At 37.0% G+C, this 17,166-nt stretch overlaps 1 protein-coding gene across 2 annotated transcripts in view; it reads right to left on the reverse strand.

The window, feature by feature from the left end:
- Usp47 (ubiquitin specific peptidase 47) overlaps window positions 1–17,166 on the reverse strand; it is an 89,785-nt gene that overhangs the window by 27,788 nt on the left and 44,831 nt on the right. For both annotated transcript variants that reach the window (XM_085692906.2, XM_085692907.2), the window contains 6 exons: window positions 14,702–14,847; window positions 13,454–13,533; window positions 11,053–11,202; window positions 5,892–5,987; window positions 5,653–5,805; window positions 3,007–3,174 (listed from right to left, as the gene is read on the reverse strand). In XM_085692906.2, the coding sequence (XP_085549032.1) occupies window positions 3,007–3,174; window positions 5,653–5,805; window positions 5,892–5,987; window positions 11,053–11,202; window positions 13,454–13,533; window positions 14,702–14,847 (793 nt within the window). The remainder of the gene's footprint in view (window positions 1–3,006; window positions 3,175–5,652; window positions 5,806–5,891; window positions 5,988–11,052; window positions 11,203–13,453; window positions 13,534–14,701; window positions 14,848–17,166) is intronic.

A 17,166-nucleotide genomic window follows, 5' to 3' on the forward strand; every position in this document is an offset into this window, starting at 1 on the left:
TAAGAGTCTGAAATTTTGTGAAGTACCTACTAAATAAAAGGGTTTCTAATTTGCATAGTCAAGATCAAGAAATTACCAACATTGCTTTTTTGTCTTTAAATAAAATTTCATTTCTGACAGTAACTTGAAGTATCTTCTAATGTACTCATGCAGTATTTTTAATAAATAACATATTAATGTGGTATTTATTATTTATAATAATAATGAATCCAAGCCAGGAATGGTTAGCTTATATTTTAAATTACTGCACCTGGGAGGCAGAGGCAGAAAGAACTCTGAGTTTAAGGCCAGTCTGGTCACATAGTAAGTTTTAGGACATTCATGGATCCATAGAAGAGACATTGTCTCAAAACACACACACACACACACACACACACACACACACACACACACACACACACACACAGAATCGTGCTATTTCTGTAATAACTCAGCTTATGGCCTTTCAACTCTTAAACATGCCTGATGTTGTCTATAATAAACTAAGAACCTTTGTCTAGCTTTTTCTTTGGTCTTTTGTTAGGAGTGGAGAGTGAACTCACAGATGGTAGGCAAGTGCTCCAGTACCTGGCTATATGTCTGCTTTTCTTTGTTATTTTTCATTTTGAGATTGCCCAGGTGGTTTTGAACCTATTACGTTGCCTGGGGTAGGCCTCAAACTTATGACTCTCTTAGACCAGCATTCCAAGTGCCAGGACATATATACCATGTGCCAGGACACTAGCATGAATTACACTTTCTTTTAGAAGCCTTAGCACGTCACACCCCTAAAACAATGAGCACTACTAGAGATCCTGGCTACCAGTATTTTCTTCTCCAAAAACAACAAGAAGCAGCCAGACACAGTAGTTCAAGCTTATAATCTTAGCCCTTGAGAGGCTAAAGGACAACAGCTGTGAATTCAAGGCCACTCTGGGCTACATAGTGAGTTTAGGGCCAGTCTGAACTACAAAGTAAGACTATTTACTTCAAAAACCCCAAATAAGTTGGGCAGGAGGATCTCTGTGTGTTCAAGGTCAACCTGGTTTACTAAGTGAGTTACAAGACAGCCAGGACTTTTTGTAAACAAAGAAACCCTGTCTCGAAAAACTAAATCAACCAACCAAACAAACAAAAGAACCAAAAAAACCCAAACATGATAGAGAGGAAGATATAACAGCACAGAAGACTTATATGAAATTCACAAGGGAGTCGGAGAGACAGTTCAGAGGTTAAAGAGCAATTGCTGCTCTTGCAGAGGATCTAGGTTTGGTTTTCTGCACCTGCATTGTAGCTCACAACCACTTTTTTCTGGGCTCCACAGGTACCAAGTATGCATATGGTACACATACATACATATATTTAAAGATATATATATAGTCTTAAGAACTCCACAACCACCTAAAAACACAAGGATTTTTATCAACTCAGAGGCTCAGGTTATATAGGCAGTAGTAACAAGGTGCTTCAAAGGGAGACTCTTAAGTAGTTACCCATGCTTGGAGTGGGCTTTTTGGTGATAGAGCTGCCTAAGAGTCATCATGCTCCATTAAAGAAGTCCAATAAACTCACTGGTTCACCAAGCTGGACTTGGAAGGAACCCTTTCTCTGGTCTGTCATCGCCATCTCTACCTGGAGTGAATAAAAATAGAGTTCCCAAGGCTGGAGAGATGGCTCAGGGGTTAAGAGCACTGGCTGCTTTTCCAGAGGACCCAGGTTCAATTCCCAGCATTCACAATCATCTGCAACTCTACCTCTTCTAGCCTCCGAGGGTACCAGGTACACAAATGGTGTACAGACATTCAGGCAAAACACCCATACACATAAAATAAAATAATTTAGAAAAGAAAAATAGAGTCTCCAGGAAAGGTTATGATAAAAAAAAGACTGTTTATCCTAAGTAGATTCTTCAAATGGGTAAAACAAGGTTTTTATTAAAGTTTGTTTTGAGAGAGGGTCTTAATTTGCACCTCTTTCTGGACTGGAACAAGCTGTCTTAGACAATGTTAGATTCAAACCTGCAGCCAATTCTCTGCCTTTTATCCTATATTTGGGGATTAGAGGAGCTCATTCACTTTTCTGGAGAGCTCTCCTCTTTGTTCCATTTCGCAGCACTAGGGAAGAAATCAGGGCCTCGGGAAAGCTAAGTAAGCATACTTCCATTGTCCTCTCCTCTTTATTCTTTGCTTAAAAAGTACCCAGACCTTCCAAAATCAAGTTTCAGCACATTGAAGTGTGTCTTAAACAATAGTAAACTGACTAGAATTATTACATAGTGAAACTTCTAGAACAAATTCTAAAAACTTGTGTAGTTCAAATTTTATTGCCCAAACTAAAATAAATCAAGATAATTAACAGGTAGGTTTCAAAATTTACCTGCAATCTAGAATCTGTGCTGAGAAAATTATTTCTTTAATACAGGGTTCACTCTGTAGCCCCTGCTGGTTGGAATGTGTTACTCAAAGAGATCCTGCTGCCTCTGCTACTTAAGTGCTGCTGCGATTCCAGGTACCTATCTACTGGTTAGTAGTAACATTTTAAAGTTTGATTGTAATTAGCAACCCCTCCCCATTATGTTTCTAGAAAATTCTGAGATTGCAAGTTCTAGGTAACTATGGTTATTAACTATTTCGGAAATGCACTACTGTCAGAATTCTTAAAATGTAATAAATAAAGTCCAACATCCTCATTTTTTTCTATGAGCAAACTCAGTGACGAGAAAGGATTTGGAGATCTGATAAATGCCAAAAGCAGAGGCAGCACCCATTCTAACACAACATAACTTTCAACACAGTACAGTTTCCTAGGAATGAGCATCCCAAGTGTAAATACAATTATAATCACACCCACCACAAAAACATTTTTAAAAAGTGTTCATTTTAAAAAATGAAGAACAAATTAATACAGAAGTTCAGAAATCACTAAATTCTCTAATTAAAACATGCAGGGAACTGGGGCATAGTTCTCTGGTGGACTACTTGCCTAGCATGCTCAGCATCTAATACCAATAAACTTCATAAAAGATACCTTTTCCAGGCCAGGTTTTGAAATCTTCTCTGTCCCACTACTGCTCTCCAGGCATATCCCTTCATCAACAGCATCATCAGTGGAGAAATCATTGCTCATCTGGTCGCTGTGGCAGCTGCCTTCATTTTCTGCTCCACTATCAGTACAACTTTCAGTTTGAGGAGATTTCTAATAAGACACAATTATCTTAAAATCTATGCCAAATAAAGGAAAAGACATTCAAACTTTCACCTAAATCTTCTACCATGTTCAAATAGTTTGACATTGTTTTGATTAAGAGAAGTATTTATTTTAAGACTGTTTCCTCTTAAACTCAGATCTTAGGTACAAAATTTACCATTTTCTGCAATAGCACTTGTGACAGCAACTATCCTAAGCTCCAAATTACATCTTCTGCTCCCAATCCCAACAAAATGCTATCTTTAATTACTGTGTAAGGTGTCAAAATAGAAAGAGAAGTAAGCCATCTATCTGTCCATGAGAACTTTATAGTCTGGTGTACTCAGGGTAGGGACATCATGCTTCCATGCTTGGCTACTTTCAATTCAGTCATCCAGACTTAAACTGAAGAAATCTACTTGTTAGAAACCAAAGCAACATTCTCCTCTCCTTCCTTTTAACATTTCATACACATACCTACCATGTTTTTATTGACATAGGTTAAGATTTCTTTAGGATAAATGCCCTTGATGTGCATAAGACACTGCATTTAAGTTCTTGAAACCAAGTAATATGCAGCAAGAATAATTTTTGTTGTTGTTAGTAGCTTTTTTTAAGTAAGCATCTAGTGTGCAGTAGTTTTCCTACTTCAAGGAAATTTAATTCAAGATAAAATAAAGGTGAACATCACCCTATACAACTACAAGCTGAGTATGACGGTGTATACCTCTAAACCCAACACAGATGAATGCAGAAAAAAGTCTGTGTTCTTGCTAAATGAACTCACTGCTTTCAACACACTCACACAAATATTATACTGGGTAGTTTTATGTCAACTTGACACATACTACAGTTATTTGAGAGGTAGGAACCTCAATTGAAAAAATGCCTCTGTAAGAAAAGCTACATATAAACTTGTAGGGCATTGTCTTTCTTTTCTAGTAATTTATTTTTATTTTATTTGCAATTTTTTTTTATTTGCAGGCATATATGTCTGTGTGCGGGTGTGTCAGACTTGGAGTTACAGAAAGTTGTTAGCTGCCATGTGGGTGCTGGGAATTGAATCCGGGTCCTCTGTTAGAGCAGTGAATGCTCTTACCACTGAGTCATCTCTCCAGCCCCCAGTTGGGCATTTTCTTAATTAGTGATTGATGTAGAAGGGCAGAACCATTATGAATGGGATCACTTGTAGACTGGTGGTCCTGGGTTCTTAACAAAGAAGGCTGAACAAGCCATGGGAAGTAAGCCAGTAAGCAGCACTCCTCCATGGTCTCTGCATCAGCTCCTGCCTCCAGGTTCCTGTCCTGACTTCAGTGATGAACCGTGATGATGAAGCATAAGTCAAATAAGCCCTTTCCATCCAAACTTGCTTTTGGTGTTTCATCACAGTAACAGTAACTCGACAACTATTTATAATTAATTTTGAGCTCCTAGAAGAAGACAGATTTTACAACTGGTAATCAGAAAAACAAACAAGCACACAAAACTCTTAGGAGTAGTAAGGGTTTATCATCCTATAACAACTACCCTTCCTGTCTATAATGCGTCATACAATGTGATCAGGAGAATATCATAAAGAATCAAACAGGATAGCACACATTTTTTTTTAATTAAATAAAGTTAGAAAACCCTGGGAGGTCAATGAGTAGAAAGAAATTAACGAGTCTGTCCTGTTTCCATCAAAATTCAATGTTCAAACTATTTAAAGTTTCAAGTTAAACAAAATACAAATTTAAAAAGGGATCTAGACAAAAACCTCCTGTATGTCTGTCTTTCTAACTTAGTAAATGTAAGAGCTAGCAAACCTTCCATTGGAGTAACCAAGTCCCTTAATTCCTGTAAAGGGGATTAGCACAAATACAAGACACTGAGGTCATGGACTACTTTGTTCATTCACTCACATACATGTGCTCCATGTGTAGTGAACATTAGAAATCCAGCTACAGCAGTTTCAGTAATGAAGAAATTATGAAACAACATTACTACCTAAATTCAAGAGACAATCTTGAATTCCAAAGGTGAAAGCCCTTTGTCTCTTGAAGAGCTTACACTATTCCAACCAAATAAGAACATCTGAAATGTAATGCACACTGTCAGGAAAAGATTTTTATCCTCAGCAATAGTCTTCTCATCTAATGCACCATGAAGAACATGAGGAAAGAGAAAGCTGTTAAGAGAACACTTCAAATTCATCAGTTTTAACTTATAAAGTGGGGCTGGATAGATAGCTCAGTTAGGGTAAGATTACTGGCTGCCTTCCCAGATGACACCAGTTTGATATCCAGCCTCCACACAGTGACTCCCAACTGTCTCTAATCTAGTATCAAGGTTACAATACAATCTTCTGGCTCATGAGGGCACTAGACACACACGTGACACACAAACATACCTCCAGGCAAAACACTCATATTCATAAAGCAATTTAAAACAATTAAAACGAAAAGAGTTTAATGAAAAGTACAACAAGAAAATGTAGTAAGTACTTACCTCATCTTCAATATCAATAAATGTGCTCATATCCAGCTCCTCCGGAAATGACATTCGATCATTCAGTTTAATTCTATGCATGGTTGTATAATCAAAATCAAATCTTTTCAATTGTAAGGTCAACAGATAGGGGAAATGCAAAAACCGAAGGCCCTAAAAAGAAGTATGTGTGGTTAGGGGTACAAATGGATTGAATACTGTTATCTCAGACAATTACATAATATTTATATGCCTCTTACCTTGCGAGCATCACACTTCTTCTTACAACGTTCACAAAAATATTGATTTGGGCCATCCAAGATCTCTGGCTGAATAAATGCATGCAGAGCTTCTTCCTGGTTAGAAAAAAAGGAATTGTCTTATAATTACCTAAAATACTATTTAATAGCAAAGTCTTAAATAAGAAACACTGAAATCACCAAAACTCTTATGAATGGAATGGTTAAAAACTAATCCTAAAATTAACAGCAAAATATTATAATTAAAAGTTATTTTAAAATTATTTTACTTCAGTCTTCATAAAAATTGCTTTGGTCAGTATCGCATACCTAATTTCTTACTTTTACATTGTCATGTGTAACTAAATGATATAGAAAGTAAAGTCCTGATCTTTAGGAAGTACTTGCATGCATCTTAGAGACTTCTGTTTCATCAGCTCAACTTTCTTTACAGGCACTTACAACTGTCCTCACATGACCCATCTTTACAAGCACCTACAACTGTCCTCACATGATCCATCTTTACAGGCACTTACAACTGTCCTCACATGATCCATCTTTAAAACTCAAATAGTCACCCTTAATCACGACAGTCACATCAACGAAAACCCTCTGACTGCCATGTGGTATTGCTCTTGCCGTCAAAGGCATGCAGGCTCCTGGACTTTCACACAAGAGAGCCATATGCTCTTCTTCTTAATGCAGTCTTAAGACAACAGCAAGTAACTTAACAGAGACAAAAGCCAGTGGATATTAAAACTTTAATCACTAGCACTTCAAATTAAAACAATACTCAATACAACAAACTAAGATGGATGTATGGTCTCAAGTTTCATCTGATGGTATCTTTTTTTTTTTTTTAAAGATTTATTTATTTATTACGTACACAGTATTCAGCCTCCATGTATGCCTGCAGGCCAGAAGAGGGCACCAGATCTCAATACAGATGGTTGTGAGCCACCATGTGGTTGCTGGGAATTGAACTCAAGACCTTTGGAAGAGCAGTCAGTGCTCTTAACCTCGGAGCCATCTCTCCAGCTCCTGATGGTTATCTTTTTTACACAAGAAAAGTAGTTCTGCTCTAAGCTACTATGTACTGACAACACATCACATGCCAAGGAAAGGATACAGAATCACTAAGGCAAAGCATCTTCAGTTGTTTATCTGTTGAAACAGAACACATTGTTCCCCAAAAGATAAAGATGCTCAAACTTGCTAAATGAACTTAACTGTAAAATGGTGAGGCTCACAGCTCCGTTTACCGTTTGACAAAGCTTACTCTGGGACAAAATAAGAGACTGACAAGATAATCAAGTGTTTGTCAACTCATCCTATCTCCTACTCTTTCTCATCTCACAAGGAAGCACCAAGAAGGGAGAAACCGTAGCAAGATTGTTTTTAATGCGCAACCAAATGTTTCACTGGCAATCACAGGCAAGAATACACTTAGAAAATATTAAACTGTGTCTTGGTCTCTGTCTGACAGTTCATACAGAGTTGTTTTTTTTTTCTTTTTTTAAGACAGAATTTTTATTATGTAGCTCTGGCTGTTTGGGAACTTATACAGCCTGAGCTGGCCTCTGATGCCTAAGTGTTGGGATTAAAGGCATGCTCTAACACATCTGTTTCACCAGATGTTTTTATAAAATAAATTTAAACTCATTTTTTTAAAAAACTGTTTTCCTTATCTCTAGTATTATGCACTTTTACAAAACCATAAGTTTAAGTTCATACAGTATATTTTACATCTTAGTACTTGAGTGGGGATCTTGTACATAAAAAGTATAGCTATCAAACTTAGGGAAATTTAATACTGATAAAGTACTTTTGGCAGTTCCGATTCACAGGATATACTAGGCTGTGTGTTAAGATCAGACACTAGCCATCTGCAGCCTGGCCTGTTTGGTGTTCTCTGGACTCAGAATCACTTTCCACATCACTTGCTAGATTACTAAGTAATGGTGAGACCTTCTAAGGGCATCCTGGTCACAATAGGGTTTGTGCAGTTCTTAACTGCTTAGTCAAGATGTTGTCCATTTGTCCACTACAGAGTTTGTACCTTTCCCTTGAGGCTCACAAGCAATCTGTAGGAAGATTCATGCAGAACATGCTAAAATCTCAGGCCTTATCAACCTACTAACTCTGGTTTGAGCATTCATTAGCAGTCTTTTGACTATCTTACAAATCTTCAACAGGTAACACATGCCTATCTGAATCCACGTTTGGCATGACTGACGTGCTCATCATGATCACTACTACATGATCAAGTAGTATCTTGATCACTACTATACAGATGCCATGTGTGTTTATTACTTCCTTCAGCTGTTACTCCCTATCACAACAGCCTGTGATCTTACTCTGGCCCTCTCTTTCCTTAGTCATAAGTGGGTATTCTCTGTACTTTAACACAAGTAACACATCATGCCCCTGTTCACCCCACACTCCCACTTTGTTTTATGCTGTCTTGTGGTTTGACTAGACTCTGTTCATGAACAAGGTATCCAATGGACCTGACTGTTCAACCTTGTCTTTTCACTGCTGTGACTGGCTTGGATATAAAACATTGGCTTGTACCACTGCTTAAGTTTCTTGAGATTGTTACTCTGCCACCACCATCTATTTTTTGGAGGAATGAGAACAGCACAACTTATCCTTCTGAAGTTTCAGGATTTATTAAAATACTTTTCTGATTTACACGAAATACTTCAAAGGGAGACTCGGAGACTCGCCCTTGTTCTTATTCCCTGAACGTTTTCCTGGCTTGTAATTTAGTTGTCAGTTTGGGGCATGTTTTTCTTCGCATTCTGATACTGGAACACCTTCCCACAGTTCTAATTGCTTCGCCAACAATCTTTTTCACATCTTTATCTCTCATTTTTGATTGCCCAAAGAACTTCATCTTTTCTTGACCATTTCAATCTAGTGTTCATTTCTGATACTTTACTTTTTTAATTTAATGAATTCAGTTTTCCTGACAGTGGAGGTCCCAGGCTCTCTGTTGCTGGTTTAAGAACTGTTATGGTTTGCCCTACTGGCATTTCTTCCCTCAGCTTGTACTGGGTTGCGTGTGGAATAATTCTCGATAGAGAGCATCAGGCATCCTGAGCTCATCAGTATTAGACAAGAGGGGAGGGAAGAGAACAGACACTATAAAATACTGATGTCTTTATGACAAGAGAATCCAAAATCTGATCTTCCTGATTCTTTGCGTACAGCACTGTCTACTTTGAGCATACATTCCTTATCAGTTTAGTAAAGATCAGTTTCTTGGATACATACAAGGGAGAGAATGGTCTCCTTTCATTTTTGTAGGCAGCTTCTTCCTTTTCTTTCTTTCTTTTTTGTTTTTGTTTTTGTTTTTTTTTTTTTGGTTTACTTCTCCCTGCTGATCCTGAAGCACTAGTCTTTTTTATTCACTTCCAAGGCTGCTATTCCTAATCTTGATCACTATAAAACTCCTTCCCTACATAGATTATCAGGCTCCAGTCTATGCTCACTCACTGGGCATGGGTACTTCTGAGTGTGCTTCTCCTCTTTATATTTTTGTTTCTCACACATCCCACATATATGCTTCAGACACACAGGCTAGCAGCAGCAACAGAAAGTCTGTTTGAACTTCAGTCCACTTTGCTACTTATCAACAGTGCATTACCCTCCATCTCCTAGCAATGCTGTGTTACATGGATTTTACTTCCATTACATCCAGTGTTTGGGCTTTAGGGAACGATATGTGGAGATATTCTAGAAACCAGATAAAGATGAATTAATGTATCATGAGCTTTGTAATGGTGTGTCAACAAGGTAATCAAAAAATTAAATCAGCTAGTTAGAAAGATTAATGTCAACTCATCTACCCATTTGATAAGTCATGTCAATGACAGGCTAACAAGGTTAGAGCAATGCACATAATTTGGCACAACTACAACCAGAAGAAACACAGTAGTACCCTAATCCTCTGACAGCCTAACTGTATTCTCCACAGATCCATTTTTTCCTTTTCTATTTAACATTTGCTTTGTTTGGATTAGGGGAACTAGTACTGAAATGACTATTTTCTAGACTGGACAAATAATAAAAACTGGAACAAAGCACTGAGCACTATCTCTTGCATGATTGATGCAGGAAGCAATTTTTGCTGGTGACACACAGCAGCAAAGCAACATGTTTCTTTATAGATGGTTATATTCAACCATCTCCCTGAGAGACTTTCCTCTGAGTTAGGGAAAGAACTTTAGATACCTTAACCTAAGCCATTCATTCATTCATTCATTCATCTTTTAAAATTTTCCTTCTAAAATTATAAATTTGCAGAGTTGCAAGAATGAATATTACACAAAGACATTATGTATAAGTTGCCCTGTTTCCTAAAAGTGGTGTTTTGTAAACTACAGAACACCGTAACAGAGAAAAGGACACTAATATGATCTGCATTCCCCACTCAGATAGTCCCAGTTTCACTGTTTGTCCCAGTGTGTGTATTAAGTTCTATGCATATTTATCATCTGTGGTGCAGTCTAAAATGTAGTCATAAAAACATTTACATGACCAAGTTTATGTAAATGAAATCAGACACTATGTCAACTTTTGCAACTGGCTTTCTTCCATATAGCATTATCTCCTGCACATTCATTCAAATTAGTGACTGTATTAACCATCCGATCGTTTCACTGCTTAACCAGTATCCATAGCTTACACACACTGCAATTTGTTCATTTACTTGTTAAAGCAAACCTCAGCTTACTTCAGTTTCTGAATATTAAAAATGCAATCAATATTAATGTACACATTTTTATATGAACAAGAATTCATTTCTTTTGGATAAATGGTCCAGAATACAGTGTTATTGATTGAATATGTCAATTACACATTCAGTTTCATAAAGATAACCTGTAATGTTAAATTTATAGCAGCAACATAACCCAGTTTCTCTGCATTGTCAGCAGCTTTAAATGCCTAATTATTTTGTGTGTATGTGACACCGTGTGCATGTGTATAGGTATGTGTCTGCATACTGAAGTCAGAGGTCAATGTTACATGTCTTCCTCAATTGTTTTTCACCTTATTTTTAGAAACAGGGTCTCTTACCAAACATGATTAGGATGCTATCACCAGATAAGAGGTCACACTGCTTTGCAACTGTGTACTCTGTAAAAATACCACACAGTCAGCGAAAGGTACATACCACACTAGCAAATGCTTGGCTGGACCCATAAGGTCGGATGACCAGCGGAATATCAAGATACGTGTCAATTCTCCAGCCCTCATAACCGCATTCCAGACACCTCACGTAGTCTTTCAGCTTGCCTTGATACAGCTCATTTATAAGATCAGCCTAAAAATAACATTCATATTTTAAAAAATATAAGCCACTTTAAGTTAATACCTAATGTAATCAATGCTTTTTAGAAAAGACACAAGATGATATTGATTTTTAGTATTCAAGTTTTAGAAAGCCAATTAAGATATACCTAAAATTTTAAGAGACGAAAGTGACACTTGAAAAAAAATCGCCTGATAAGAAATAAAATTAGATTATCATTAATTTAAAACAGAATGTATACAATTAACTATTTCAATAACCCAAACCAATAGAACTCTCAAGTAGTAAAATAGATGGTGACGACGTCAACTATCAACACACTCTGTTCTCCTTTCCTTAGACAGAATGTGTCCTAAGCCACATTTCAGGTGTGTGGTTAAAAAGCTAAAGAGCTGTTATGCTTTGACTATTTTACACAAACATCACCAGTCTCACAGTATATTCTTATTTATAAAATTCCACTAATTTGGACAAATAAAAAATTAAATAATAATCAAAACCATGCAAAAAATTTAAGATAAGAATTTGAACAATATCTTAAAATTAATTTCCTCAAAATATCATCATCTAAAAAGAATGCATCTTTCTCACCTATTTCCCAAATAACCAACTGGGACTCTGCTGACTCAGAGTAGGCAGATAACAGCCTAAGTCATGACCCTTTATATGAATGTCTTGCCTCAAGATTCTTGTACTAACTTTTAGGAAGTCAGTAAGAATGTCCCAGCTGATCTTAATGAAGTCTTGATTCACAGAGAGAGATCTGAACAAGGAGGAAGGGTAACTTCTGACCTATGAAGAACTGCCCCTAATACCATCTATATAAAATCACTCAATTCCCATAGAATTATGCAGAAGTCACCAACTGTTTAAATGATTTTCATCATCTCAAATAAAAACCAAGTCTAAGAGAAAACATACTAACAGTTTTCTTCCTCATAAATTCACATCTGCTAAAATGTGCAAGGTGGACCTACACACCTTCAGACTGGATCCACTAACGCCTACTCTAATACAACTGACTTGATGGACTCTTCACTTTCCTGCCCCATTCAGGCAGATATTCTTATATCTGCATCTATAAGACTTCTATAAGACTTTTCAAAATCGTTCAAAACCAGTGCCCTAAAAAAAAATGGTATTTCCCCACACAAAGAAATAATTTATGTAACTAAACATAGTTATAAAACAGTTGTTATTCCTATTTATAAATTCTGTTATATTCTTCTATTTACCTTTTGAAAGTTGAGGTATAGACCCCTTAAAACTGATTTCATAATGTACAAAAGGATTCCCACCCCCTGTTTAAAAGATTCTCTTCCAAGCAACCACATCATTCCAATCAGAGGTCAGGTCCTTAGGAGCTCTTACTCTTTCATCCCTGGGATACTCTATTATACCCAGTCTATATACTCTCATCCACACTGAATCCCATAGAGCCAGATCACTCGGTGAGTTAAGTCATACAAATAAGGACCCTAAATGTCAAAGTACATGATTACATTTGACTGGGCAAATGAAGATAAAACTAGATGAAAACATTTTATATGTGGTATTTATTTTAAAAAAATGAAAACAATACTTGAAATTATCCCCCTAAACAGCAGATGTGTTGAGTGGAAAAAGACCTTCTTGCATATACAGACCAATTCCCTTGTTTTGATGATGAATGTGCTGGCTAGTTTTCTGTCAACTTGACACAAGTGAGTAATCAGAGAGGAGAGTGATGCAATTGAGAAAATGCCTCCATAAGAAGCAGGGCATTTTCTTAATTAGTGATTGACGTGGGGGGGCCTGATCATTGTGGGTGGTGCCACCCTTGGTCTGACGGTCCTGAGTTCTATAATAAAGCAGGCTGAGCAAGCCATGGGGAGCAAGTCAGTAAGTAGCACCCCTCCATGGCCTCTGTATCAGCTCTTGCCTCCAGGTTCCTGTTCTGTTTCAGTTCTTGTTCTGACTTCCTTCAGTGATTGACTATGATGTGGAAATTTAAGGCAAAACAATGTTTTCCTCCCCTCGTTGCTTTCGGTCATGGTGTTTCACCTTAACAATAGAAACCCTACTAGGACAAAGAGGAAGCTGAGGTTTGGGGTAGTTTAAAAAAGATGCTTAGGACTCGATCAACAGCAGATGGGAGTCTAGTAATTTCAATTCCAGATGTAGTAGACTGATGCCCAGGTCTTAAAAAATTCCAACAGAATAAAAGTCATTTTAAGGTATCAACTGACTTAACATAGTCCTCTCGGCTTGAGAGAGAAGTTACCTGTTCTGTTTGCTTCCATTTCTGTTCCAAAGCATCAAACATAACACGGCATAGTTCTTGTACATCATGCTGTTGCCAAGCTATTTTAATACAAAATTTAATTAAAAATAGTATCAAACAACATAATGAAATATTGCACTACTGTTTCAACATAAATATGAACATAGACAGGTCTACTTTAAACAACTGAAAGTTTCTTAAGAACATAGGAAGACATATTACAGCCATGACAAGACAGTAAGTCTTGTTGTGTAAGTAGCTTCCTGGTACTAGAATACTTGTTAGTTTTTATTGTAAAGAAATATGTTAGACACCCCACATTAAGGACACTTCTCTCTGCATCAGACAGAAAACCACAACCAAACAAAATGCAGAACTATGGAGTTCAGTCCTAATGGATATATCTACAACACGTTTGCAACATCAATTAATGAGAAAAGAGGTCAAAGATTTGTAAAGAGAGCAAGGAGAGGTATAAGAGAGGGCTTAGAGGGAGAAGAGAGAAGAGAGAAAATGATGAAATTATATTATAATATCAAAAAATAAAAGAAATATTTTTAAAGTAACAAAGTAAACAAACCTGCCCCCTTTTTAGTATTTTTTGCAGTATCTTTATCATGTTAAAAAAAAATGTCAGAAAAAAAAACTAAGGAAAAAAAACCCTGTACCATTTTTTTTATTTTAAGCTCATTAAAAATAGAAAATACAGCCGAGTGTGGTGGCTCACGCCTTTAATGCCAGCACTCAGGAGGCAGAGGCAGGTAGATCTCTGTAAGCTCAAGGCCAGCCTGGTCTACAGAGTGAGTTCCAGGACAGGCTCCAAAGCTACAGCAAAATCCTATCTCGGAAGAAAAGAAAAAAGAAAAAAAGAAAAAGAAAATACCAAACCAGGAGATGGCACACACCATTAACCTCAGCTCCTGGGAGGCAGAGGCAGATAGATCTCAGTGACTTCAAGGCTAACCTGGTCTACAAAGAGAATTCAAGGACAGCCAGGGCTGTTGCACAGAGTAACCTTGTCTCAAAACCAACCAACCAAACACACACAAAAATTAGAAAATACTAAACTTAACTATACAAGAACCTTAATTGGTTAAAATTTACCTCTCAGAGCTTAATAACTAAGAATAAATTACTTTAATATTCAAGCAAAAATCAGTATGTTTCAAGTAAAGATCATTATATTGTTGATGTGTTGTCCAGAAGTCTCTGAACACTAGAAGTTGTTATCATTAAGAGAGTTATTACCCTCACTGCTATCCCATCCAAAACTCCTTGTAACATCTGTGGTCTCAATCGCTCTCTTTTTGCTGGTTTGTAACAAAACAAAAAGCCTTTGCAGTTGGTACGGGATGCTTGTCACGGGATCTTCTTCAGATTCTTCAAATTCCCACCTAGGAAGGATGAGATCATGTTAACTATATAAAATGATTCCATGCTTTAAAATAAAATTAATACCAAAATCATCACATAAGATCTTAATTCTAGGTAATACATAAAGTTTGGATATTAACTAAAACTATTAAATAAATCAGTTTTCTCTAATTTACAAACTTAAAACAAAACAAAAAGCACAAGGTGGCTCTAGTCTGGAGAAGGAAAAACAAAGCTTACTTACATGTAAGGGTCAAATCTGAATCGGATCAAACTTTGTCCTAATAAGTAATTCACAAAAAATGCAGAGTATTCAAGAACAAAACATTAAAACCCAAACTGGAAAAAATGTAAGACAAATAACACCAGCTTTCAATATATATATTTTCAGGGAATTACAAAGGAGAACAGATGGATCTAAAACAGATTAAATCAATTAAGAAACATATTGATCATTAAGATCAACTATGAGTCTTGATTGGATCTGATTAAACAAATGGTTTAAAAAGTTATATGGTTGCTGGGCAGTGGTGGCACATGTCTTTAATCCCAGCACTTGGGAGGCAGAGGCAGGTGGATCTCTGAGTTTGAGGCCAGCTGGTCTACAAGAGCTAGTTCCAGGCTCCAAAGCTACAGAGAAACCCTGTCTCGAAAAACAAAAACAAAAACAAACAAACAAAGGTTATGTGGCCATCACAGGAACTCTAGCCATTATATCACAAATGAAATGGAGCTATGCCTACCAGCTATGCCTACCAAGTCACTGGGATGGAAGTTTACAAACAGACCATCAGTTCTCAACCTTCCTAAGGCAGCAACCCTTTAATACAGTTAGTTCTTCATGTGTAGTAACCCCCAACCATAAAATAACTTTTCTTCCTATTACATAAATGTAATTTTGCTATTGTTTTGAATCATAAATATCTGATATGCAGGATTTCGGATATTCAACCCCTGTGAAAAGGGTCACTTGGCACCCAAAGGGGTCATAACCCACTGGTTGAAACTATTGATATAGAAAGACTAGATTACCACAGATGGGTAATGAGAGCAGATGACTCATGATACTATTTCCTCATTTCTAAATGTTTCAAATATTCAACCATAAAACATTTTTAAAAGCTATTAAGTAAATAAAATAATCCCAGTAGATTTTTATTCTCACATATTTATAAGTGATCATCTAGCCTTAGCTATAGGGACTGCCTCAGCAAGTGAAGTCCCCATATGAAAAACTTAGGATCACATGGCAGAGAAAAGACTGGGTAACCACAGTTAGCTAACAAACTCACAAGCTCTTAAGGGATGCTGTATTTAATATAACAAAATGCCAAACATTCAGAACACTATTGATGGTATCCAGTCTGAAACTAGCAATGTGAAGATTACTTCACTGCTCTCAACTTCCTTTTGAGTTTCAAAAGGAGGCTTGACTATTACTTTTCCTATGCTGCAGTTTACAAATGGTTTTGAGTATATCCTTCTTTTAAGTGTTCAATACTCTTTTGTATTTTAGGATTGAGGTGTTATACTTCTGTGGCCCTGCCCCTTTTACCCACGGGAGAGTCCTCCAGCCTCTAATCTACTTTCTTTTCTACCCAATCTCTGAGATCACATATGTTTTAACCCTCTCTCTCCTCTATACTCAGTCACCAGCTTTCTTGTTAGTTATCTTCATGAAAGGCTCTTAGAATTGTCATTACAGGATCTCAAATTCTATTACAAACTTAAGAGGTTGTAAATCTCTTGGGATTTGCAATTTTGCAATTTAGTTAGACGTTTTGTTGACACATTCAATTCTTCTCTCTCTTTTATTACTATAAAAAAGTTGCCAGTTTGTCATCATGTTTTCATTCAGAAGTACTACTGCTACCCACGATCACCATTCTGATCTCATGCATCCAGGCTTGGTTTAATGACAGGACCTCAAAAGGATCTTTTTCACGTCACTTTCAAATGCACTACATAAGCTTTCCTAAGAAGTCATAATGTATCACAAGCCTCCAAGTTAACACTTGAGTCTATGTCAGCTACTACACAAGAGATGAATATGCAACTTCATCCTTCACTGTGCTGCTCCTGGCAGTAGTGCAGGCCTCCTAGGTCTATCTGTACTCAGACATCAGTGCGGCCAGGCTTCATTCAGCCACCTGCTCTGAACTTCCACCTATAGTTTAAATCTCAAAGCATCCAGTCCTCCTCTTTGAACCTGTGCCTTAGCCTGCATCCCTATTCATAGTGGATTTCATTGGCTCCCAAAGGTTTCTGCATTTACAGCTCTTGGGCTACCATGAAAGCTGCTCTTGTGGCTGTTTCCCTTTCCTCATTGTCTAACACTG

This window comes from Myodes glareolus, chromosome 7 (assembly GCF_982192425.1).
Source record: "Myodes glareolus chromosome 7, mMyoGla1.1, whole genome shotgun sequence".
Classification (NCBI taxonomy): Eukaryota; Metazoa; Chordata; class Mammalia; order Rodentia; family Cricetidae; genus Myodes; species Myodes glareolus.